A 26,096-nucleotide genomic window follows, 5' to 3' on the forward strand; every position below is an offset into this window, starting at 1 on the left:
TTCTCCATTTTTATCTTGACTCTAGTTAATCCGGAAGAACTTCAGTCTTCCCTCAGCTGTGGCACACAACAGACCCCCCCCCTTTAGGGATTCAGTATAAATACTAGGTTTCAATTCATCCCCCATCCTGAGTCACCTTCTCGGTCTTTACCCCAAATGGGAAAGAACATCTCTCTAAATTTCTTATCCAGATCATTTCAAGGTTCTATCATTTGGGATCTATGGTTTTGTATTTTGTAAACTTCCAAAAGACTTTATTTCGCACAGCACACCTTTCTTTACATTTAAAATAAAGAAATTAAGTTACCATTAATATATTTCCTTGCAGCAAAGAAATTGGTGCAACATCGTATTTTTTAAAGTAAAGTAATAGAGAAAAAATAAGACTGCTCTTTATTCTTATCTGAGAGAAGAAGACTGAAAGAGCATGGGTTCAGTTTCCAAACACCTGGATTTCCATCCTATCTCTGGCACCTGAGTAACCTTATATAAAACCACAGCCCACCTGGCCTGAGTTTCCTCTTCTGTAAAATGAACTAGTTGAACTAAACGTAGTTACTAGATGATTTCAGCATTGATTTAGCAAATATCAATTGGGCACCTGCTGTGAGCCCAGGACCAGGGAGTGATTCAGCATATAATAATGTGGGGGTGGCTTCAATCTGGGTAACAAGAGGGAATACCCTTCACAGTGGCAGAGACAGGAAGTTAGATAGGAGAGCTATGAGTGTTAACATGCTGTGATTAGAGCACTGGCATGAGTATTTCCCATTATTGACTACTGAGAAACTTTTCACAAGGCAAAAATTGTTTGGTTTACCTAGAAATAACCTTTCTGTACTTTGGAGCCAAACTTTGGGTTCCTGAAGCTCTGTCCTCAATCACTGCTACGTTCTGTGAATCCATTTTGGATATCTCTGAAGGCATAGGCTGACAATACACTCAGCATGTGACTGTAAGGGGGAATGTAAAATTGTGTGAAGGGACAGGTTCTCTGTATGTCCCTGGGGAACTGAGTAGAGGAATTCTCCCTGGAGCCTTTGTACCCAGAGAGTTCCCATCACTGAAATCTCCTTAGGGACCTCTCTTTTGCCTCTGCCCTAATTCGGCTGTATTTTTGGTGTGTGATATTTAGGCCACTTGGGTTCTTTCCTCCTTTCTTTGGCCAATTGCCTGATTAAAGCAGCCAGCCAAACAGGACCCAAGGACATTTTCGCCTCTATAAATTTTTTTTCTGGCTTTGAAATGCGATCTATGAAGGAAGAAGTTGCATTCAGTGACCTTACGGGAGCCAGATAGCATTCCCTGTAGATTATCTCCCATCTTCTCCCTCTTTGACCCTTTTATGCCAAGAACCTCAATTATATGTCCATTTCACAAGCTGTAGTGCAGTCTAAATCTTCCTTAATTTACACCATAATTGCTGATGTCCAGAGGATAGGCTTGCTGCACTCCCAGAAATCTTTGGCTGATGGCCTTGTTACCTGTAAGATGGTGTCTGAAAAATAAGAATTACTAACATAACCCCCTATTAATAAAAATGATCGTTACTGGGCATGGTGGCTCACGCCTGTAATCCCAGCACTTTGGGAAGCCAAGGTGGAGGATTGCTTGAGCCCAGAAGTTCAAGACCCAGCCTAGGCAGCATAGTGTGACCATGTCTCTACAAAAACCAAAAAAATTTAGCTAGATGTGGTGACGCATGCCTGTAGTCAAAAACAGAAAAACAAAAAATGACCCTCATTTTCACAAATGCTTTCTTGACATTTCCAAGCAAACCAAAAGAAAACATATCATGTTGAAAAGGATTTTGTCTTCATTGCTTGAATATAATCTGCTAAATCAGACATGTGAGAACATTGCTTTAATTATACATAGGCGATTTCTAAACTAGGGAACAGGAAGCAGGTAGTTGTCATAAATGAAACAATACTTAGCAAGAGAAGGCACTGGAAAATATTTCATATTGGTCTACTTTTAAATATTTATTTTCTAGTTCATAATCCTTTTCCATCACCTGAAATTTTTTCCTTTGTTCATTTAGCATCTTTCACATTTTGCCATCTTGTATTTATTTAGATTTAGCTTGCAACTATTTTTAATAGGGTGTCCTCTGTGTGCCTGTCAGTGGGTTAGCCATTTACATTTGTCTTATTTGACAAAAACAATGGTCTGTAGAGCCACTGAAGTTTAACAAGTTTGAGTTCTTTGCGCAAAGTTTCCTGGTTAATGAGAGTGTCAAGAAAAGCACCCAGGACTCTGAGCTCCAAAGTCATGTTTCTGTTTTGTTTTGCTTTGCTTTTATGGTTTTTAACAGTCCTGAACTCTGCTAAAATATATGCCTTCTCTCCAGTTCTGGGTTGTCTCAGTGAAATAAAGCATATTCATACATTTAGAATTAAACAGACCATTAGAAAACTGTGTTCTAAGACCACATTATTGGTTTCCTCTTAACATTGCCATCCGGCCAGGTGCGGTGGCTCATGCCTATAATCCCACACTTTGGGAGGTGGAGATAAGAGGATTGCCTGAATTCAGGGGTTCAAGGCCAGCCTGAGCAACATGGCGAGACCTCATCTCTACAATAAATCAAAATATTGGCCAGGAGCAGTGGCTCAAGCCTGTAATCCCAGCTCTTTGGGAGGCCAAGGTGAGAAGATTACCTGAGCCCATGGGTTTGAGAACAGCCTGGGCAATTTAGTGAGACCACATCTCTACAATCAAAAAATCAAAAAATCAGCCGGGTGTGGTAGCGCACACCTGTCGTCCCCACTACTTGGAAGGCTGAGGCGGAAGGATCACCTGAGCCCAACAGGTCGACGCTGGGGTGGCCGTGATCATGCCACTGCACTTTTCAGCCTGGGCAATGGAGTGGGATTCCAACTCAAAAAAAAAATCAAAAAATTAGCTGGACCTGGTGGCGCATGCCTGTGGTTCCAGCTATTTGGAGGGCTTAGGTAGGAGGATCACCTGAGCCTAGCAGGTCAGACTGCTATGGCCATGAGTATGCCACTGCATTCCAGTCTGGATGACAGAGTGAGACTCCTACTCAAAAATAATAATAATAACAATCGCCTTCGGCTTTCACTTAGGACATTCAAAGGAACCCTCTCTTTGAAGCTAAATGTTACAACGACTGCATGGATGGTGTTAGAGCCCGGTTTACTGCATCGTCTAGAATCCTCCTTGGAAAACCTACAGAGCGATTTCTCTCAGGAGTCCGGTTCTAGGAGAGACTGCTTGCAAATTACAGCTTTGATTTTATCTTGGCTCCTACTGATCGTATTAATGCTGGTGCTCTGGCTGTAAGAACCTAAATTGTGGCCCATTTCCAACAACTGAAACAACCCTTAGGAGATTGTTTTGTGGATTGATTCTGATCCTTGGCTTTGACTTTCTGTCCTATCTTTACTTTTCCCCTCATCTCTGTTTCTCCATTTATTTTACTCATCTTTTATTACACGTACGTATAAACTGCTTCCACATCTTTTCTTAAGGAGGTGTCGTTATATATCTATATCTATGTCCCTATATCTATCTACACATATATTTATTTTTAAACTATTGGTTCCACAGAGTTTAACACTTTGGATGCTTCCTTGTGCACTCATTATTTTGCATGGTATGTCTTGTTGGTTCAGTTCACTTAAAAGTTCCTTGAAGATAAGAAAAGATCTAGAGGATAAGTAAGAGGTCTTCTATTCACTCAAGTCCCAAGAACATCAGGCACTAATATATGTTGTTTGACTTATTGTCCATTGGTATATCCGTAATCTGAGAAGATAAATGATTCCTAGACTAACTGTGCCCTTATACAAACCATACTTTTTTTTTTTTTTTTTGAGTTGGACTCTCACTCTGTCGCCTAGGCTGGAGTACAGTGGCATAATCACGGCCACCCCAGCATCGACTTGCTGGGCTCCATCGATCCTTCTGCCTCAGCCTTCCAAGTAGCCGGAACTACAGGTGTGCACTACCATGCCCGGCTAATTTTTTTTAATTTATTGTAGAGACGCAGTCTCTCCAAGTTGCCCAGACGGGTCTCGAACCTGCGGGCTCAGGCAATCCTCTTGCCTCGGCCTCACAAAGTGCTGGGATTATAGGCTTGAGCCACCACGCCCGGCCAAGGACAACTTTTAGGGGAAGTATGGGCACCACTAACCTAGGAGTGGCAGAGACCCCTTTTCCTTCTATCTCTTACCATATTTACATGCTTTGGCTCTGGAGTAATGGAATATGATTGATTCTATAAGCAACAAGCAAATACAGTATTATTATCTTTTAGCCCCCCCACCTTAGTCAGATTATATAAATGATATGTGGCTCTATATGGAAAATTAAAAAACAGATCCACCAGGACTGCTGTGTGAAAAACTCTTTGCACCCCCCCCAAATATGATGAACTCACTGCTAGCTTATAATTAATTGATATTTCAACAAGAAGCTTTTGAAATGAAACAGACTGCAATTTGTCCTTTGGTTTGACAAATTCTGAGAATGTAGCTACGATTCTAGGCAAAAGGAATTGACTAAATGACACCACATCCCCTGGTGATGATGTATTTCTTAACAGTGCAATTCAACATTTACACACACTACTCTAAACCTCAAAGATGTCTCTTATGTAATTACCTCACATTTATATAAATGGAAAAATTGATGTTTAACATCTGGCATTAGCCCTGATATCACCATGTAATGAAAATTAATGTGATATTACTTTATATAAAGTAATACTGCATTCAATATTCCTAGGAAGTAGGTATACCATGCATATGAATGGTCTGGATAAACGAAACTTACCTTTGGAAACACTGGACTTTGAAGGAAAAGTAATCATTTTTGATGGAAGGCTCTCTAACACAAATCACACCATTCTAGGACTTCCTAAGCAGAACTTGTGCATAATGACTTGTCACAATTGTGAATGTACACTGCTGTACTCTGGATCACAGATGGGTCCTTTTAGGGAGTTCCTGAGGTCTGGGCCTCTGTCTAACCTGTGGTACTGAGTGACTCTAGATTGAGCTGTTCAAGAGGTTGAGGGGTGGTCTGTTCTGTTTTTTATCTCTTCCTTCTGCTGACAGCTATCTTGTTCATTTCCCAGCTGCTGCTCACTACTTAACACCTAATCACATGAAGGTGGGCAGGACTGGGATGGCCTGCTTCCCTGGAGAATAAGGGTATCAGTTGCATGACAGTCACTTAACTCCCTTTACTTCCCTTTTTGCATCCCTTTACTTCTGTTCCCAACTCATGAAGTTTTCAAAAATCTGACCTCTAAAACAGTGAAAGATCATTGTATACAATTTAATTTTCAAAGGCTGTAGACTTTCAAATTTTGAACCCCTACTCTAAGAATTTTGCAAAACTCAAATCAATTAGTATCGGTTCACTTGTTGTTATCAAAGGTTAAAAAAATGCAGGAATGATCAGCATGGGATGGAGCTGATCAGAGAAGACTTCCTGAAGATGGCAGCCTTTAGAACAGTTTCTCAGTGCACTGATGAATATTCTAGGTAAAGGATAATACTGTATGTCTGGTTGCTACGATCTCGGACTCTTCACATCATGATTCTGCTACTTACTAACTGTGTGACATTTGGCAGGTTACTTAACCTTTAAACTTCAGTTTCCTCATTGGTAAAATGAGGATCCTAGTGAGTCCTGCTTCGTTGAGTTGTTGTGATGATTAAAGAAATGAGCTTCTGGAATAGTGTCTGAGAGGACTGTGTGTTGCCTAATAGTGGTGGTGGCAGCAGTTTCAGGTCATGACCAAGAAACCAACAGCAGATGCCCAGTGTTTATCCAAGAATTAGGGTGAAACGACATGTAAGATTGATACAGGAAAGGACATTTACAGAAAAAAGCTTGTCCATCTTCATCAAATGATACAATAAAAACGATGGCACACCGGCGTTAACAGAGCAGGTTGCTTATGGTCAAAGGCAATGACTCCCGGTTTTCAGCTGCCCCAGGCTAACGTTGGCTGGAGGAACAGTAGATCCACTGATAATCTAATCCCAGCATAAACCATGATGGAGATTGTCAAAGGGAAGTATAGAGAATTTGGAAGAGGGTCATGTCCAGGGGTCTAGCATGACCAAAATAGATGATTCAAAGAATTATGTATAGGATGGATTATAGCAAGGGGGAAAAGCATGTGGTCTACGTAGATCCTATCGGTCATTACCTAGATGGGAAATAAAATGAGCGAAAACCCTAGAAGGGGTTTGTGGGATGGAAAAGAAGAGGCAGATATTATACAGTTAAACTCCTCAGCCTCCTGCTTCCCTTATCTGAAAGAGAGTTCAGATCCTGGGGCAGGGCTGGAGGGTGGGGGGTGGAAACCCTTTGTTGCTCCGCTAGAGAAACATAGAAAGAGGCCAGAATAACTCACTTCCCCAGTGAAGTGTTGACAGATAGTACTTTTTACTATGAAACAACTGCAGCCCAATGAGAAAGCACACTGGAATCACTTCCAGTTATCTCAGGGCAGGGAAGAACTTCTGGCTATAAATCTATTGGGTATTGTAGTCATTGACTAGGGAGTTTTACTGGCTGTTAGTTCTCTTGTACAGCATTGTTTCTAGTGCTTGTTTAATGATTGCTAATGTGAAATCATTTTTTTCTTGGACTTTGTAGCAGTTTATTACAGAGGGTGGAGGTAATCACCAGTGTTCTTTATAAAAACAGTCAAGGATTAAAGTGGTTGTGTGTCTGTCCGACCTGAAGGAGGTTTTCATTAAGATTTGTTAAACTGATTTTGATTTGTTTGGGTTTTGATTTTCTCTCCTGTCTTCCAAATAAATCTCTATAAATGTCATCAGTGTCACAAAAAGACATGGAACCCCATCTCTAGGGAGTTTTTTTCTTTTTGTAATAACGTTTTTTAAAAAATGAAATGGTAACTGGACTGTATTTGTGATGATTCTAATGATTTTTTAAAAATTATACTTGGTTCCAAGGGTTATTCTAAGAGAAAAAAGGCTTATTCTATAAGGTTAAGGCCTGCTTAAATACACTCTTGTCTGATTCCCCCAGGAAATCTCCCCAAGAAATGGAGCAGTATAAAGTGCTCCCAACCTTCTTGTATACATGCAATTAGTATAATACTGGATTCACACGTCTGTCTCCTCTAATTGGTTTATGAGTTTCTTGAAGGCAGGGATTGTATCCTAGTCATCTGTTTTCCTTCAAGTTTCTAACACAAATCCTGGCACACCAAATTTAATGATCTGAACCCAGAAATGAGTTAATGTCCACTTTAAACAACCAGTCCGCATTGTAGAATGTCTTCCTAAAAATATCTTTCTCAAAGCTTAATCCCAATAAGTCACGATGTCAATTTTAAAAAGACTCTGCAAGAGGGAAAATGAGATATCAGCTTACTTGCTGGAGTGTCAGAAGGTAAAGGGGAGGGGGGGAGGAAAAACGTTTTGATAAGTTAAGTGTGGGCTTGAGAAAGATCTACACATTTTTCTTCTAATTGTTTGCCAAATCCACTCTTTTTATGAGAAAGGACAAGTTTCTAATGATTAACATTCTGGGTTGTGGGAAGTTGTGCTTCATAACAATATGAGACTTGTATTCCTTTAGCCTCTCGTCTATAATATCAATATAAATAGTTTCTCTGATGAGTAACCAGGTTCCTGAGATAAGCCCTTCCTTTTATTACAGCTGATAACACAGGATTATATGAGGTGGTATGGCTAGCTACTAATAAGAGGTTTTGATATGTACTGGAACTTATAACCCAATGGATGCCCTTCTGGTTTTCCCCAAATGCTACCCTAAATTGTTTAATGGCAACATGAATGCCTGGAGAATTTACTCAAAGGAAGTAGATTACTTGTCTCTTCTTCACCCAATACCCTCTGTTATTACTTTTTGTTTAAAAAAAAAAAAATCTGTGGACCATGAACATTTATCATAATACTGTAAGAAAGGAATCAGCAGTAGTTGGACACTGCTGGGGATGGGGGAGGCACATAACACCAATCAGGGTACCCAAAATTTACGTGTACAATGACCACTTATGCTCTTAACCCTGAATTGTGCCCCACAACTTTAGAATAAAAATAATATATTAAGAAATCTTGCCAGGCATGTGTCTCACACCTGTAATGCCAGCACTTTGAGAGGCCAAGGCAGAAGGATTGCTCAAGTCCAGGAGCTTCAGACAGGCCTAGGAAATAGAGACCTCATCTCTACAAAAAAATAAAAATAAAAAGTAAAAAAAAATTAACTGAGGGCAGTAGTGTGTGCCTATAGTCCCCACTACTTGGAAGGATGAGGTGAAAGGATCACCTGAGCCCAGGAGGTCAAGGCTGCAGTGAGCTGTGATCTTGCCAATGCCCTCCAACCTGAGCAACAAAGTGAGACTTTGACACAAAAAAAAAAGAAAATCAAAATTGCCAACATTTTTTATCTGAGATAGCGAACAAGTTGGCCATCACATCTACTTTATCCTTTTATTCATGGAACTACATAAAAACTATGACATCCAAATCACTGTGAAGCTGCATACTCATCAATTTTAAGATACAAAAAATATCACATAATCAATTATGGAAAATAATGAAATGGAATGTCAGCATGGAAAACCTCCTGAGAGAGTATTAAAACAAGGAATCAATTGCTCAGGAGGGGTGTTAAAATCACAATCAGTCAACAAGTATTTTTTTCTTTTTTTTTGGAATTGGAGTCTCACTTTGTCACCCAGACTAGAGTACAGTGGCATGCTCACAGCCACTGCAGCCTCAACCTGCTGAGTTCAGGTGATCCTTTGGCCTCAGCCTTCTGAATAGCTGGAACTACAGGCACGCGCCACCACACCTAGCTAATATTTTTTTAGTTTATTGTAGAAATGAGGTCTTACCAAGTTGCCCAGACTGATCTTGCCTTGGCCTCCCAAAGTGCTAGGATTATAGGCGTGAGCCACTGTGCCTGGCTAGTCCCACAGGGCACATGTGACAAGTGTCAGATGTAAGTTGCCAATGTGGTCACAGCCGTGTCATGATTGTCATTCCTCCCACAGACACTGAAGGAGTTACTTGCCTATGTTGTGAGCTAGGTACCAGAGATACACAGGCAAAAAGCAGAAAATTGCAGAAGTAAAGTGAATTCTGTCATTTGTCCTTTCATTTAACAAACATTTATTAAGTGCCTCTTGTTTGCCAGGCACTAGGGAAGGCATGTGGAAACCACAGCTTCAGGATCTACCCCTACCCTCAAGGAGAGCAAACAGATAAGCAAGCAGTCACACAATACTTTGTGAAAACAGGGAGATTATAAGACCTCCTCTGTTAGACACAAAGGAAGAAATGATGGGAAATAGACACGCCCAATTTCACCTATCCCTGTAATTTCTAAAGATGCAGGGGAACAGGGAATATGCAGAGTTTAGAAGTGTATCCTCAGCATCCTAAAAGAGAAGAATGCTAGGAAAAGCCAGATTCTTATAATTTTAATGTGTTTATTGTGGCAAACTCTGCTCCATAACTTATAGATGAAAGATTGGAACCATCAAATTCAAATGAAAAGGAAGACCCCTTGATGAGACAGATGACTCTAGAAGACATACATCTCTTAATTTTCATTCTCTTTTTGCCTTTGCTTTGCTTTTTCTTTCATTTCTTTTCGTTTCTTTTTCAGTTGTGGTCTCACTCTGTAGGCTGGAGAACAGTGGCACTATCATGGCTTACTGCAGCTTGACCTCCTGGGCTTAGGTGATCCTTCTGCCTCAGCCTCCCAAGTACCTGGGACTACAGGTGTGCTCCACCATGCCCAGCCTTTTTTTTTTTTTTTTTTTTTTTGTAGAGATGAGGTCTCACTGTCTTTCCCAGGTTGGTCTCAAACTCTTAGTTTCAAGAAAGCCTTTCGCCTTGGCCTCCCAAAGTGCTGGGATTACAGGCATATCCTACCATGCCCGGCCCTTTTCACTTTTTCTATGTGGCCATCATCTCTTAGCTCTTTCATTTTTCCACCTGCAAAATAAGAATAATAAATTTTCTTGCTATATAAATAGGTTCTGAATCTGGAATCTTTTTTAGGTATTGACTTTGGGGAGTCTATATTCCTCCACTTACTTGGAAATTTTATGCAGTGATTGTTTCTGAGGAGACCATTTGAAAGCACAATATTTTGGGATCCCATGAAAAAAGTGCTAAATAAATAACACTTCACATCACAGAAAAACATGCATAAAGGAACCACATTTTCACCATAGCCTGTAAATTTAAAATAGATGCTGACAGTGTATGAGACTATAATAAAAACCAAGAAGAACAAAGTGCACTTGGCTTTGAAATCACTCCTTAGCATCTAAGACAGACAGTTCCTGGAATATGCTCTGAGTGCGGCGACATGTGTGTTGCCGGGACATTAGGCCACAACTTCTTGGGTCAGCTATTTGCAGAGATTGTTTATGTAGATCTACATAAGCTGCTGCCCACAGCCTGAGTCATAAAACCACACAGCACTCTGGAGACCTTCCTCTAGAGAAAAACGTGAACTCTCCCTGTCAACTTAACCACTAAGTAGTGTTTGGGTGAGTGTTCTCCCGCATGGGAGTAATTTCCACAAAGGCAGGGGCTACATTTATCTTGCCCACCATTATATCCCAGGGCCTGGCACTTAGGCCCACCAGTTAATTGGTTCTCAAAATGAACTGTTTTCTTAATGAATGAAATTATTTTGGTCAGAACAGACTTACCGGTCTGCAATATTTCTGATGGAGACGTGGATGGGATACCTTTTCTTGATCACAGAATATAGCCTCAGATCTCTGCAATTGCTGTTTTCTTTTCTAAACAGAACTTATGGTCTTTGAGTTGGGAACCTTCTGCTTGTTGTTTCTTCATTTGTGCATTGCTTTACACTTTACAAAGGGCCATCCTTATCATTTCATCCTCACAGCAAGACCTGCCTTCAATATTTTTGGCTGAGAAAGTGAGACTTGAGAATTAAGTGGCTTGGTCAAGCTCTCACAGCCCTGAGGGATAGAATTGAACCTCAAATCCCTGCTTTTGCTCAAAGTTTACTGATTTCTTGACTATGGTTTGTGGTATCCTGGAATTGTGGAAATAAAGCTAGCTACAAGTTTTTATCACTACTAATGTATCTGTGACCACTATTCAAAATCTCATTGAATGGCCATTTAAAAATGTATTTGCTGAAGTGTGTTAAATGTATTCGTTTTAGAAAATTCTAGGACATCTTGATCTAATTGGGAGACAGCCTAGAATGTGAGAGGGAGAAAAAGAATTATTTAAGCCCCTGAACCTCTCTGAGACCTCATTTTCTCAGTTGAAAATTTAATATAATGGCATCAATTCTGCTAACTCCAGAGGCATGTTCTGCAGGTCAACTCTAAAATGTTAATATGGCCAGGTACAGTGACTCATGCCTGAAATACCAGCACTTTGGGAAGCCAAGGATTTCTTGAGCCCAGGAGTTCAAGACAGGCCTGGGCAACATAAGGAAACTTGTTTCTACAAAAAGTCAAAAAATTAGGCAGGCATGGTGGCACGTGCCTGTAGTCCCAGCTACTTAGGATGCGAAGAGGAAGGGTGACCTGAACCCATGAGGTCGAGGCTGCTGTTAGCTGTGATCGTTTTGATAGGACACTGCACTCTAACCTGGGCGACAGAGTGAGACTATGACTCAAAAAAATAGTAAATAGCCGGGCTCGGTGGCTCAGCCTGTAATCCCGCGCCTTTGGGAGGCTGAGGTGAGGTGGATTGCCTGAGCCGGCAGGTTCGAGACCCGCCTGGGCAGCGAGACCTCATCTCTACAATAAATCTAAAAATCAGCCGGGCGTGGTAGCGCATGCCTATAATTCCGGCTACTCAGAAGGCTGAGGCGGAAGGATCGCCGGAGCCCAGCAGGTCGAGGCTGCGGTGGCCGGGAGCGGCCACTGCACTCCAGTCTGGGCGACAGAGTAAGACTCCAACTCAAAAAAAAAGTAAATAAAGCTCTTACTAATATTATTCAACTCATAAGTGTCAGGTGTTATTTTTGTAAATGCATATTGTGTGTCCAAATATGGGCACACCAGATCTTTTTTGGCTGGTAAACATTACAAAATGATAAGTAAACTGATACTGATAGCCATAAAAATGGGTCAGTATTCTGTCTATATTTAGGTCACAGATATGTAAACTGTACATGAGATGAATGTATATTTATCAATGAAGAATGCAGTTTCCTAAAAGGCAAGAGGGACCATGCATAAAACGGCACAGCACTCTTCATTTTAATCCTCACAGCAATCCTGTAAGGGAGAGTCTGTTCTTGACCCATCATTCAGATAAGAAAACTAAAGATTAGAGAGTTTGTGGGAAAATGTCCAAATCATAAAAGCAAATTCAGGTTGTCATCGAGATTATGCTTGGTGAATGTCCTCTGCAGAGTCTAGCACAATTTAAACTTTAACGTGTATAACACATAAAGACCATGTGTGCCCCTGTCACCAAAAGGCATTTGGGGTAAAAAGCTAATTTTCTTTCACGTAAATCTTTTTGGTTTGGCAGTTGGCTAATATCTATATACTATTTTAGCTTCAGTTCAATGGACTGTATTAACCTTTAGATATACAAGCATGGACAATTTGGGGTTATTCTAATGGGGTCTACGGATGACAGTCTGCGGCGCCTGTACCTCCTACAACCGAACTCTAATAGCTCTACTCACGTTAGATAGACGTGTGTAATGGAGTGCCTTTCCTAGCAGTTCATTGATTATAAATACTTAGCTAAAGTATTTATATGTGACCTAAAAAGTATTAGTTCAAATGAAAATAATGATTTTCAGGGGGCAGGGATGTAAATTCCAAGCATCTGTGTTTCAGTGACCACTAGTGGAGAGTTCCTTGCTTGTAGGTTGTCCACCTATGTAGAAAATTGGGCAAAACCAAAAAAGTGGCGAATAACAGTATCATCTTTTAAAAATTTCTTTTGCAGGTTGATGACCAAATGAAGTTGCTTCAGAACTGCTGGAGTGAGCTCTTAATCCTCGACCACATTTACCGACAAGTGGTACATGGGAAGGAAGGATCAATCTTCCTGGTTACTGGGCAACAAGTGAGTGTAGAGACAAAAAAAAAGTGTCTTTTATTAAGCATGTTCAGAATGACAGGAATTTAACTGGGTCAGAAGCACTCTTATGCTTTGAAAGGGAGAGATTTGCTACAAATAATTGAGAAAAGATGACTTGGTGCACTCTGTTCCTGCTCTGATGATTATAGTTAAACTTGTAAAAGCAAACATAATCACAAGCATTCTGCAGCTTCCAGTCCACTGGGATTGAAAGTTCTGCTTACAAGGGTCCGAACAACTATTAAATCAAAAGCAATGATTAGTACCTGGGGTTTTTTTCCTTGAGCTTCTGCATTATCTTACCACACTTTTTTGTCAGCTATTTAAAAACCTTATACATTGCCTTACCATTTTGGAACAATATTGGTGGAAGAGACTGATCCAAATGCCACATATAATTGAAATAGTTCATATAAAGGCATATGAATTATAATAGTTCATATAAATTTCAACTTACAGAATTGAGGCAAGTTCCTCCAGTTCCTTTACCCTCCATTCTACAAGTGAGAAGGGACAGGAGTTTCGGTCATTCAAAAGAAAGGAAAAAAAGTGCTATTAGGTCCTACTTGTTTTTGAATAGATATTTGTTCAATCAACAAATATTGATTGAACATTTTACTGTGCTAGTCACCTTTCCGGGACTTTGGCCATGTATTAATGAACAAAACAAAAATTCTTGCCCTCATGAAACTTCATGTTGTAGCAGGCAGAAGCTGATCATGAATACTCCTAATAAACAAATCTATAATACGCTAGAGGTCAAAATGCTATTGAATAAAATAAATAAAAAGAAATAGCCAGATACAGAGAAACAGACACTCACCCATGGGTGTGTGCTGCAGCATGGCCCATGAGTTGCAGTGTTCAACAGGAATGGTAGGTTTGGTCTTATTGAAATGGTGACATTTGAACAATGACTTAAAGGAAGAGAGTCAGCTATGCGGATGTCTTAGAAAAGAGTCTACTTCCTATACCTAATTTCAACTTACAGGATTGAGACGAGTTCCTCCAGTTCTTTACCCTCCATTCTACAACTGATATGTTATTAGATAACATAACTGATATGTTATTAGATAAGTGCATGGAACACAGCGCCATCCCTATTCCAATCCTCTGAACCATCCCTATTCCAGACACCACCACATTGTTCAGCGATGGTGGCTTCAGCACTCAGGCACTGTGATCTTTTACGTCCAGTCATAAATGTTTATGTGCTGTGAAACCACAGCAGTGCATATTTGGAAATGAAAGGCTGTCTCCACATCATTTGCTGTATTGTTAATAAATCACGTTTTCCCAATCAACTTAAAGGCCAGCACTATTTCAGAGTTTTTGCAGATTGGATCAATTCGAGCATCTCCATCACTATCCAGTCCCTGCTTTCTGCTCCTCTCATGAGAAAAGCTTTTGAGATGAGAAAATAAAGTCTCAAGGGGTTTGACTTCCTGTGCCTTCAATTTTTTGTTTAGCATTTTCATCCTGTGTTCCTAGTCTTTGAAGGAAAGGTACCCATTTTCAGAGTGTAGTCACTGGTTATATCTCTCGCCTTCACCTACCTAGGAGCTGCATTAGAAGTACAAGATTCAGCCCACGGATTAATTTGATTTCATTTCCTTCTGAGTTTCAGAAATGAAATGGGTTTGTGCTGTTCTTTCTCGAAGCACTTTCATTCCTGCTCTTTAGAAATACTCCTTATTTCATTTTGCCTTAAGTGCTGCCTCCAGGTAAAGGTAATTACTATTTAAAAAGTAGAGAAAGTACATTTCTTGCCTGTCTGATTTTCAAAACCATGAACAGCCGAGGAATTGATGGTCTGATCGTCTTTGTTTTGCCATCAGGATGGAACGAGGAACTCCCTGGTGGACAGTCATTTCCTGAGATGTTCTTGCACCCTGGCCCCCTCCCCCTTTTAAAGTGTGCCACAGGTCTGTCCCAGACCCTCCCTGGATCTTTTCCATCCAGTCCAAGTAAATAGCCTAATAACAATGAGTGGTAATCGGGCATTTCCATTTATGGCAATAAGGGTAGACATCTTTACTTTCTTTTAGGAACTAGCTAGACGAGACATTTTGAATTTATCTCCGGGCTTCCTGCAGTTTCATAGGATGAAAGCAAATGTGCAACAAAGAGAATTTTCAAAAGCACATGGCCTCTAACAGACCGAGAAAGATACTTTAACGCAGAGGCATACGCTTATGCTCCTTTTGTCTCCTCACAGTGCTGAGTGTGTTGGGGACGCGATAAATATTAGCTGATTGGATTAAATGGAAACTATGGCATCTCTAACTGAAGGGCTTAACTAGAACAAATTAACTGGGTCTCAACACGCAGAGTAGTCATCCTTCCCCTGTTCCCACATCTCATCCATATTCTCTTGGACCTTTCAAGAATCTCACGGGACTGAGATACCAGCAATGGTTTTCCAGTAATAAATCACCTGTTTGCTTGTTTTTCAAGAGATGATGTTGCCCAGGCTAGCTTCAAACTCCTGGATTCAAACCATCCTCCCACCTCAGCCTCCCACATAGCTGGGACTATGAGAACCCCACTGCACGCAGCTCAATAAATTGCTCTTTTAGTGCTTTAGACTACTTCCTATCCTGTGGCCCAGGAAGACAGTAAAAATTGTTAAGCATAATTTTTTTTAATGGCAAATACTTTTCTGAGTGTAAGAGTGGGAAAACAAAATTTTTGTTAACACAGCAACAATATTACTTGGTATATAACAAGTTTAAGAAGGTAGTTAGAACATTGATGATGAAAAAGGATATATTCAGAATAAGAGTAAAACTATTTTGGAACAAAAACTGATTTATAAAAAAAATGTGAAAATCACTGAAGAAAGAAGATCTAGAGGACAGCCTGTTCTTGGTTATGTTTATAGTCTAACAACAAATGCACCGGGGTAGAGTAGTTTCTTTACTAGTATAGACTGCTTGCTCTGTGGTTTGGAAATTGATGTGTATGTATGTATGTGTAAAATTCACACATACAGTGTAGTTTAGAGTTGGAACAATCTGTGTTCATGTCCCCATTTCAAAATCCCCTGGCTATGTCATTTTGAGCAACTTCCTTTACTTTTTGAGTTTCAGTGTCTGTACCTGCCCAATGGGGATTATAATAGCATCCAACTGAGAGAATTATAATAAGAATGATAGGAAACAGCTCTGTAAAGTGCTGACATAAATGTTAAGAAGTCATCAAAAGTAGACTGACATGGCCGGGTGCGGTGGCTCACGCCTATAATCCCAGCACTTTGGGAGGCCAAGGTGAGAGGATTACCTGAGCCCATGGGTTTGAGAGACCAGCCTGGGCAACTTGGTGAGACCTCATTTCAGAAAAAAAGAAAAACAACTAGACTGACACAAAGGTGACAATTTATGGAGTCAACAACCCTATGAAGAAAGTGTTTTTGTTATTATTATCCCCCTTTTGTGGATGAGAAACAGACAAAGAAAGGTGAAGTTGTTATTTCAAGGTCAAAATATAACTAATAAGTGACAGAACAGATAGGCAGATCAAAGCAGGCTGTGCCAGAGTTTGTGTTCTCACCAACACACCATACTGCTTTTCTGGATAACTCACAGATACCATGGAGCTCGCCTTAACTGCTAGCATCTAATTTAATCTTCACATGTAATTCCAGTGCATGGTGATCTCTATGGAATGTCCAAGCAAAACATCCATTTCTCTGTATTGATATTAAATGCATAGACGTTTTTGTGGGGTTTTTTGTCTGTTTTGTGGGGGATTTTTATTTTTTTTGAGTTGGGGTCTCACTCTGTGGCCCAGGCTGGAATGCAGTGGCATGATCACAGCTCACTACATGGTCTTTCTGGGATCATGTGATCCTTCTGCCTAGCCTCCCAAGTAGCTGGAACTATAAGCATGTGCTACCAAGCCCAGCTATTTTTTATTTTTTATTTTTGTAGAGACAAAGTCTCATTGTGTTGCTCAGACTGGTCTTGAACTCCTAGGCTCAAGCAATCCTTCTGCCTCGGTCTCCCAAAGTGTTGGGTTTACGGACATGAGCCACCACACCCAGCCAGGGGGATTTTTAATATGGCATTGCAAACACATTGTAAAGGTAAATTTTAGTTGTCCAGGAACAATTTTCATATGACTATAATTTACTGTTATAAAATTATTTCTACCTTCACAAAAACTAGAAATAAAAAAAAAAATCAGTCATCATGCTATCACCTAAATTAACTGTTTTTGCTGAGTTATTGTTCAACCTCTAGAGAAAATGTATATTTTAAATAAAGATTTTTCTTATGTTTCTAAACACATAACTCACCTGCCCCTGGGATATGGTGACCTACTACCATGGATTAGTGTGGAATGTGAACTTTTTTTTTTTTTTTTTTTTTTTTCCTGAGTTGAAGTCTCACTCTGTTGCCCAGACTGGGGTGCAGTGGCCGCTCTCGGCCACTGCAGCCTCGACCTGCTGGACTCCGGCGATCCTTCTGCCTCAGCCTTCCATGTAGCCGGAACTACAGGCGTGCGCTACCACGCCTGGCTAATTTTTGATTTGTTGCAGAGATGAGGTCTCACCAAGTTGCCCAGGCGGGTCTCGAACCCGCGGGCTCTGGCGATCCACTCACCTCAGCCTCCCAAGGCGCGGGATTACAGGGAATGTGAACTTTAAAACAATGATAGAAGTGTGTTTTCATAATGCACTGTATCAAGTCCATGTGGCTGATATTATGGGAACAAATTAAATGGCATCGTTCCAATAAAGTATGAAAAATTCCCCTACAGGCAGGTTGACACTCACCTAAAGGAAATACTCATTATTATTATTATTATTAGGTTTAGTTAAAAAAAATGTTTCTGACGGGCCTGATGAATGAGGGCAAGCTTATTCATCTCCTAAGCAATGACTATAATAACTGCCCTTTGCATAGTGTGGTGCACCAGGCACGTTCACAGGTGAGCCCATGACTCAGGGTCACAGAAGGTGCAGGGAAACTTCACAGGAGGAAATGCCAGGGAAATGAGGTGGGCGTTCAAAGCTGTCCCAGTGATTCAGCTTCTATAAGGAAGTGTCTTACCCCTAAAGTGAGGGTATTGGATCTTTAACTTGTAATCGAGACAGGCACCCTTGCTCAAAATCCTTCCAGGGTCAGAGGAACAGTGGCAGGGAATTGCTGGAAAAGATTTTAAGCCTCACCCCCTTTCCAGCCTTAGCCAGAAGAAGTAGAGTACCCCCAATTCACTTATAAATTGCCAGGTTTCAGCCAGGCTCGGTGGCTCAGCCTGTAATCCCGCGCCTTTGGGAGGCTGAGGTGAGTGGATGGCCTGAGCCCGCAGGTTCGAGACCTCGATGGCCTGGGCAGCGAGACCTCATCTCTACAATAAATCAAAAAATCAGCCGGGCGTGGGAGCGCATGCCTGTAGTTCCGGCTACTCGGAAGGCTGAGGCGGAAGGATCGCCGGAGCCCAGTGGGTCGAGGCTGTGGTGGCCGGGAGCGGCCACTGCACTCTAGTCTGGGGACAGAGTGAGACTCCAACTCAAAAAAATAAAAATAAATAAATTTAAAAAATAAATAAATACATAAATAGCCAGGTTTCCTTATAGTTTTTTTCTCGATTGTCCTGTGATGATCTGGAACAAATGAAAATGTGGTTTCTGAATATTTTAGGATCAGCAAACAGTAGCATTAAAAGTGCCTCCGTCTATAATTCCAGGGCCGAAGTCCCGACACAAAAGGGAACCCTGGACAGCGATGTTGTATCACCTTGAAAGCACATTGGTGGTGTCCACTTATTGATTTATAGCAACCCTCTGGACAAACTGAGAAATGCAAGACCCTGAGTGCCCCATGGCCCAGTATTCTGACTTTTTCCTACTGAATGCAGCTCACCACAAATAATGTGAGTTTGCCACAGCTGAAGAGAAAGAAGACTAGCCTGGATCTAAAAAATAAGGGAGTGCCCAGGAAACTGTTACTTGGAGCTTGAAGAGAGAGGAAAGTTAGGTAAAATAGCACAGCCTCTTTCTCTTAAGCCCAGTGGTTAGCAAGTTTGCTCAATGTTTGCAGAATTGAACCTCCTCATAGTTCACTTAGAACTAGAGTAGCTAAGATAGTCTCACTGTAAAGAGTAGCCCAGGACACCAACAGATAGTACTTAAATGAAGATTCAGTGTTTCTCTTAACCCTAAAGTTAGCCATTATGTTTTCATTATGTCTTTGCATCAGACATCTATAGAAGTGTACATTAAATAGCCTTATTAAGCAAAAAGGAAATGAGTATCGTTAATATTAAGCACTGTCAAATTAATTCTATACAGTAGCATCTTATATTTACAAAACAATTCTTTTATAGCCAATATCTTTAAAAATATACATGTATATACACACATGCATGTGTGTAAAGTAATTGTGCGCTTTGGAGTCAGGTTTTTGTATTTGCATATTGTAGCTAATTAACAGCCACTGTAACATCATCCTAAGGGAAAGGTTTACTGGCAACTTATTATCTTCTATTATTGTGTATCATATTAAAATGACAGACATCTTACGGTATACAAGTCATCAAAATTTTGGTGATTAGATAAAAGCAGTTTAGTTCAAATTGTTTCTATTTTCATGGTGAGTGAAATGTATCCAAAGGGGACATCAGTATACATATGTATTTCTTCAATATCTCCTTTGAATTTAATGGCACAAAGATTACATGTAAGAACAATAAATTAATTTTACTAAGTACATAAAAGACAAGGCCAGCTGCTCCTGAAATGAGCACGAACTCTGCATTCAACAATGAAAATATAATTATGTTCATAATCAAATGTAAGGAAGTTGCAGATCTGTGTGCAATTTCAGGAATAAATCACCAACCTTCTTCAGAGCTGTGCAATTGGATAAATTATCCTTGAATGAAATGTTATCAGAGCCCCTATTCATTCATTCATTCATTCGAGTCAGGATTCACTCTGTCACTGAGACTGGAATGCAGTGGCACAATCACAGCTTACTGCAGCCTAAGCATCCTAGGCTCAGGCGATCCTTCTGCCCCAGCCTCCCAAGTAGCTGCAGAGCCCCCATTTAATAAGCATGTTTGAGTTTTCAAATTAGCATGTAAATACATATATAGCTATAAAGTTGTTGGTAAGTCAATTGATTTGAGGTCCACTCACTAAAGGTATCTCACTAAATATATAATCCTATGAATCAATTTAGATTCCTTTCAAATTATAGTGTAACTACATATTCAAGTATAAAATGCTAGTATTTGAATTTATCATTGCACACGTGTTAGAACCACACAAGTTGAAATTTAACTAAATCCATCTTAATAATACAAAACTAATACCACTGTACTTGTGCTTTACTTTAGAAAAAAGTTAGATAAAAGTGCACACCTTTTGTGTTAAGCCCAGTGGCTATCAAGTTTGCTCAATGTTTAAAGAATTGAATCCTGTCATAGTTCATTCAGAGCCAGAGTCACTAAGATAGTCTTCCTGCAAACAGCAGCCCAGGACACCCATAGATAGTATTGAAATGAATTTTCAGTGATTTTTAAAAGTTAATTGTACTAGCCGGGCTCGGTGGCTCAGCCTGTCATCCCGCGCCTTTGGGAGGCTGAGGTGAGTGGATTGCCTGAGCCCACGGGTTCGAGACCCACCTGGGCAACTTGGTGAGACCTCATCTCTACAATTAAAAAAAAAAAAAAAGCCGGGTGTGGTAGCGCGCACCTGTAGTTCCTGCTACCTGGAAGGCTGAGGCAGAAGGGTCACCGGAGCCCAGCAGGTCAAGGCTGTGGTGGCCGGGAGCGGCCACTGCACTCCAGTCTGGGTGACAGAGTGATACTCCAACTCAAAAAAAAAAAAAAATTAATTAATTGTACTACATATATATTAAGCTACAGCTGCAGTGCACTCAATTAATCCCATACTTAAAGTATTAGTATTGGCCCATCTATGATTATTTCTTGATAGACACAGAAGTGGGAGGTACCTTATTAACATCATCTAGCCTAACTACCTTACTTAAAGATGATGACCCCAAGGGGTAGAGATTTTCTCTGACTTGCCCCAGGCTCTTCATCTGTAAGGGGCAACCTTGGTTTAAAGCTCCTCTCTTGTCCCAGGCTTCTTCCACCTCTGCTGTCCCACTGACCGTCCTGCTCTCATTCACTCATTGGTCCATTTATATTATGATCTGAACTAGTTGGCTATGTGCAGTTTTTAAAGAATTTAGAGCAGAGGCCCCTTTTTGAAGTTAGAACTTCCTTGAGGTAGGAAGTTATCGTGTAAGAAAACCGGCAAAATAGTCATTGGGTCATCGCTTTGTGTGCTAGGCAAAGAATCCCATGAGTTCAACAGTGTCCAGCCTAACTCCCGCCCGGGGTTCAGATTGCCCCGTGTTCTGATTCTTTCTTTTACACACCCTGAAACAGAAACCAAAGGAGCTTGATGTTTAAATTTAGTGGGCAGATGCCAGCAAATGGATAAAGCAGGTAGGATGGCGTTGTGCTTGATGCTAGAGGCTTCTTCGAACACACATTAACTGTGGCTTTTTCATGCATAGTTGACTCTCTATAAACTGATTGACACCTTTGGGGGTCGTCTTTCCACTGACTCATAATTTTTCTCACTCTTGAAAAAGGTTTCTGTACACTCAGTATTCTCTAGTTAAAGCTGAAAATTCAACTCATCATATTTACACAATAAAAAAAAATCCATTCTGCCTTGTTTTTAATTGCAAATTCTACTCAAGGGACTAGTTCTCCTGCTTAGGAGGCAGCCCTGTGCCTTCTCCTAGAGAAGCAAGTGCAGTCAATTATGGTAATGAAATGTCAATAAATATAAAAATTTAATACAGTCTGCTCTGGGTGAGTGGCAGATGAGGACTTGCCTCCCAGACAAATTTGCTGCTGCTGCAAATATTAAATGCACCTAAAAGAGTATCTGGTTGCCTGAGAGCTCTCCAGTTAGAAAAAAAAGAATGGGAGCATCAGGTACCAACCGGGCTTTCCCATTATGCTGTGATCGCAGCAGCCAAGCCAGTGCAATCACTGGCAGTCATTCCAACATCTTAACTTATTACACATCACACTTCTTATGTCCCCATAAATAATCTAAGACTTACTTGTGCCTAGCAGCACTTCTTTTTTTAATGAATAGGGAAATAAACCTTTTCTTTTTTTGCTTTCTAGACCAAGAAATTATTCTTATAAATAAGATGTTATTGCTGTCTTTAGAGGGAAATGTATTCATCTCATGTAATCTAATATGATCATCTGAAAATAGCAGCTTAATGTCATGATTTTTAGGAGCAGCAAACTAAAGAATAGATACATAGATGATAGAGAGACAGAGAGAGAATGTCAGAGTCCTACTCTGTCACTCAGGCTGGAGTGCTGTGGTATAATCACACTCACTGCAGCCTAGACCTCTTGGGCTTAGGTGAGATCTTTCTGCCTCAGCCTCCTGAGTAGCTGGGACTACAGGCATGTGCCTAGATTACTTTAAGATGTAGTGTCATACAAGTAGAAAAGTATCTCTGCCTTTGTCTTCCTCTTTACTAGGTAATATCATTGTACACACATAGAACACTGGCCTGGGAGTCACTTTGTATGGACAGTGTATTTTTCTCTCAACATATTTATGAGTGTTAAAATTTTGTTTTTATCTTATGTGAAAAAAGATATATATATTTGTAAATTTTAGATAGTTAAAACGTGTTTCCTACAATGCTTATCAAAATGATTCACTTTATCAGAGTAATTGTGATGCATTTTATAATAGTAGAATGTGTCTCAAACTACTTTCATAGGGAATGTCCCCTCTGCTATAAATCTGCAATCTGATTTTACCCACAATCCTTAGCAATCTGAAGTGAAATATACATTTCTGATTCGGATAGTCCTTAAAACTGATTCTGTGTTGCAGGTGGACTATTCCATAATAGCATCCCAAGCTGGAGCCACTCTCAACAACCTCATGAGTCATGCACAGGATCTAGTAGCAAAACTTCGTTCTCTCCAGTTTGATCAACGAGAGTTCGTGTGTCTGAAATTCTTGGTGCTCTTTAGTTTAGGTAAGAAATCATTTTCTCATACTATGTACAACCAAAGATTACTAAATGATGCTGATGTGTGAGTGTCTTGAAGTCAATCATGTTTTTATTCTATGACAATAATACCCTTCCTTTCAAATCATGAACTCTTCAAACATGAATATATTTTCATGTATATTTCTGTATGATTCATAGCCCTTTAGTGGATAAGTTGGGGTGCAGACAATGATTTATTCAGTTAGAGCACTGAATTTTCTTCCATAATGGACAGATAAACAACAGTCAAATAAAGCTATGACAGAGGCTGAAAGGAGATAGCTTAGGAAAAATGTATGGCATCAAATTTTAGCCATCTTTCTGCCATTGAGCATTTCTCTATGCCTTTTGTTTCAACTTGCTTCTTACTGCTGTTTTTATTATTCTAAAACATGAATAGTAATTAAAAACCTGTATTTAAATCTCTTTCGGGATTAACTAGAGAATGTTTATAACCAGATGCACCACTATGCAAGTATAAAAGATGACAGTTGTCAAGGGGAAAGGATGCTTCTTTAGGAAAGCTTTGGAGAAGAAAGATAACTAAGCAAGACAGATTAGCTAAATCAAGGTTCTCAGTGAGTCAGTTGAGAAAAATCACCACTGCTTGGAATAAAAAAAGGATTAAGGAGATGGATTTTTATTGACTTCAAAGGAACAGATTTTTCTGCCTGTCCCTTACTTGATTTCTGTATTTTGTTAGCTTAATAAAGCCAAGTTAAATAAACTTTTTGCCAAGTCCATTTATTACTTATTGGCAGAGAGCTAAGGGAGGCAACTTCCCTTGAATGAAAAAAATGCAGAAATCTGATTTACCAACATATGTTTTTTCTTTAGTTTTCAGTTATAAGATAGTTGTGAATTCATATCCTAAGAAATAAAACAATAAAACAAACTGCAAAGTAAAACAGATGTGTCTACTCTCCAAATTTGGTACTTTAGTTTTAAAATTCTTCTTGACAGCACTGCACAACTGTTGCTAATAAAGGAATAGTTTGAAGTAATAGAAACAGAGTTAATTTTTCACATGTAGTCAACATTTAAAATAAAAAGAGCATTTTTCATATTTTGGAAAATGTGATAAATATAGCAAAAAGAAATGTTACTGAAAATTTAAAAGGACAACAGAATTTCATAGATGTAGTGTTCAAAGGTTTACAGTGCCAGGACTAGATCCTGTGTGGTTTCTGTATTAACCACAACAAAAAGGAAAGCTCTATTCAAGTAAGTCTTCATTTTTAAACCCAAGAGCAGTTTGGAAAGTTAAGAGAAAGATAGTACAGGCCTGCTTGCTGTAATTGCACAAATTCTTCTGGTTTATGGCAAGGATCTTAGTCATTTCAACTAGTCCATTTGATCAGTAATTAAATGGAAAATGTGATCATATATGTGTAAAAAATCTTATGGCATCTTAATGATAAAATATTTAGGGAGTGTCATCTCACTTCAGTGATATTTTAAATTAGCCGAAGAGCTGTATTACATTTTAAGATGTACACATGAACTATGAGCCATCTTTAGTTTTCAATACTTTTCTTTTTTTTTCTTTTTTTTCAATTATAAAGATGTGGGGTACAATTCAGGGTCCGGTATACAAACATTTATCATGCAGCTACCCCTCTTGATGAGGTATGCCCTTCCCTCCCCTAGCAGTTCCTTCAGCTGCCAATCCCACCCCTCCCCCCAACCCCCGGCAGTTTCCCACTACTACCAATCCCTTTCTTATAGTATTATGACAATTGTTCAAGGTCCGCTTACGAATGAAAATGTATGGTACTCTCTTCTTTGTTTCTGTGATAGATCACTGAGTATGATCAACTCTAAATCCATCCAAGTTGCTGCGAAGTCCATATGTTTGTCCTTCTTTATGGCTACATAATATTCCATTGTGTATATGTGCCACATTATTTTTATCCAGTCCAGCTTCGATGGGCAGCATGGTTGGTTCCATGTTTTTGCTATTGTGAATACAGCTGCAAAAAATATACCCAATACTTTTCTCTTTTCCTCATCCGTTTTTGAAATTATGTTCTCTACCAATAATATGAGGCAAGGGATGCAGATGAAATGCTTTCACTCTTTGAACTTCACAAATTATGTTCCTGAACAACTGGGTCGTGTATTTACAAAACCGCAGTCACACGTTTTCTTTCTTTCTTTTTCTTCTTCTTCTTCTTTTTTGTTTTTTCTTTTTGGGTTTTTTTTGCCTTTTTTTTTTGATTGAGACGAGGTCTCACTATGCTGTCTAGGCTGGTCTTGAACTCCTGGGCTCAAGCAATCCAACCGGCCTCAGTCTCCCAAAGTGCTGGGATTACAGGCATGAGCCTCCACTCCCGGGCACACATTTTCTTGTTTAATGAGCATTTTCTTATTTAATAACTAACTAAAATAAACATTAAAACATTTTACCCTATAGGAACAGTGAATAATTTTTAAAATTTCAACTTTATTGAGGTGTATGGATCATTAACCGTTAGGTGCCCCAGCTAGCCCCAAAACACCTGTTTTACCTGTGGTTGAGGATGAAATCATACCAGGACCACCACTGAAAGCTGAGCCCAAGTCCTAAGCCAGTACTTGCTTAAGACCATCACGAGCCTTGGGCCCCCTGAATCTGAAACCCGATGTGTTCTAATCCCAGCCCAGCCTTGAGCCTCTTTATAGTCTTACAGGAAATTGAGGATTTTGTGGACTGGTGAGAGGCCACGGGCTGTGTTGAGAGAAGACTGCAGCAGTCTTCTTGTGTGAGAGAGAGACCCCACATTTTTCCAGATGGATTTGGTGAGAGAAGGTAGGGTGTGATCCGAGCAGGTTCGGCATTCCAGACCAAAAGTATGGCCTGGGCAAAAGCTTGAAGGCAAGAGAGAGCAAAAATGAATTTGGGGAAACTGTGATTGATGAACATGACTTGAGGGAAGCAGCAGACATG

General features: G+C 40.0%; 1 protein-coding gene across 1 annotated transcript in view; it reads left to right on the forward strand.

The window, feature by feature from the left end:
* The window catches only part of NR5A2 (nuclear receptor subfamily 5 group A member 2), a 77,373-nt gene extending 51,637 nt beyond the window's left edge, over window positions 1–25,736 (forward strand). Inside the window, exons 4-6 of the mRNA XM_008048159.2 lie at window positions 12,966–13,085; window positions 23,005–23,152; window positions 25,645–25,736. Of these exons, the coding sequence (XP_008046350.2) occupies window positions 12,966–13,085; window positions 23,005–23,152; window positions 25,645–25,736 (360 nt within the window). The remainder of the gene's footprint in view (window positions 1–12,965; window positions 13,086–23,004; window positions 23,153–25,644) is intronic.
* Window positions 25,737–26,096: the final 360 nt, after the last annotated feature.

The sequence above is a fragment of the Carlito syrichta genome, unplaced genomic scaffold, assembly GCF_000164805.1.
Source record: "Carlito syrichta isolate Samal-C Ts95f unplaced genomic scaffold, Tarsius_syrichta-2.0.1 Scaffold120678, whole genome shotgun sequence".
In the NCBI taxonomy this organism is placed as follows: domain Eukaryota; kingdom Metazoa; phylum Chordata; class Mammalia; order Primates; family Tarsiidae; genus Carlito; species Carlito syrichta.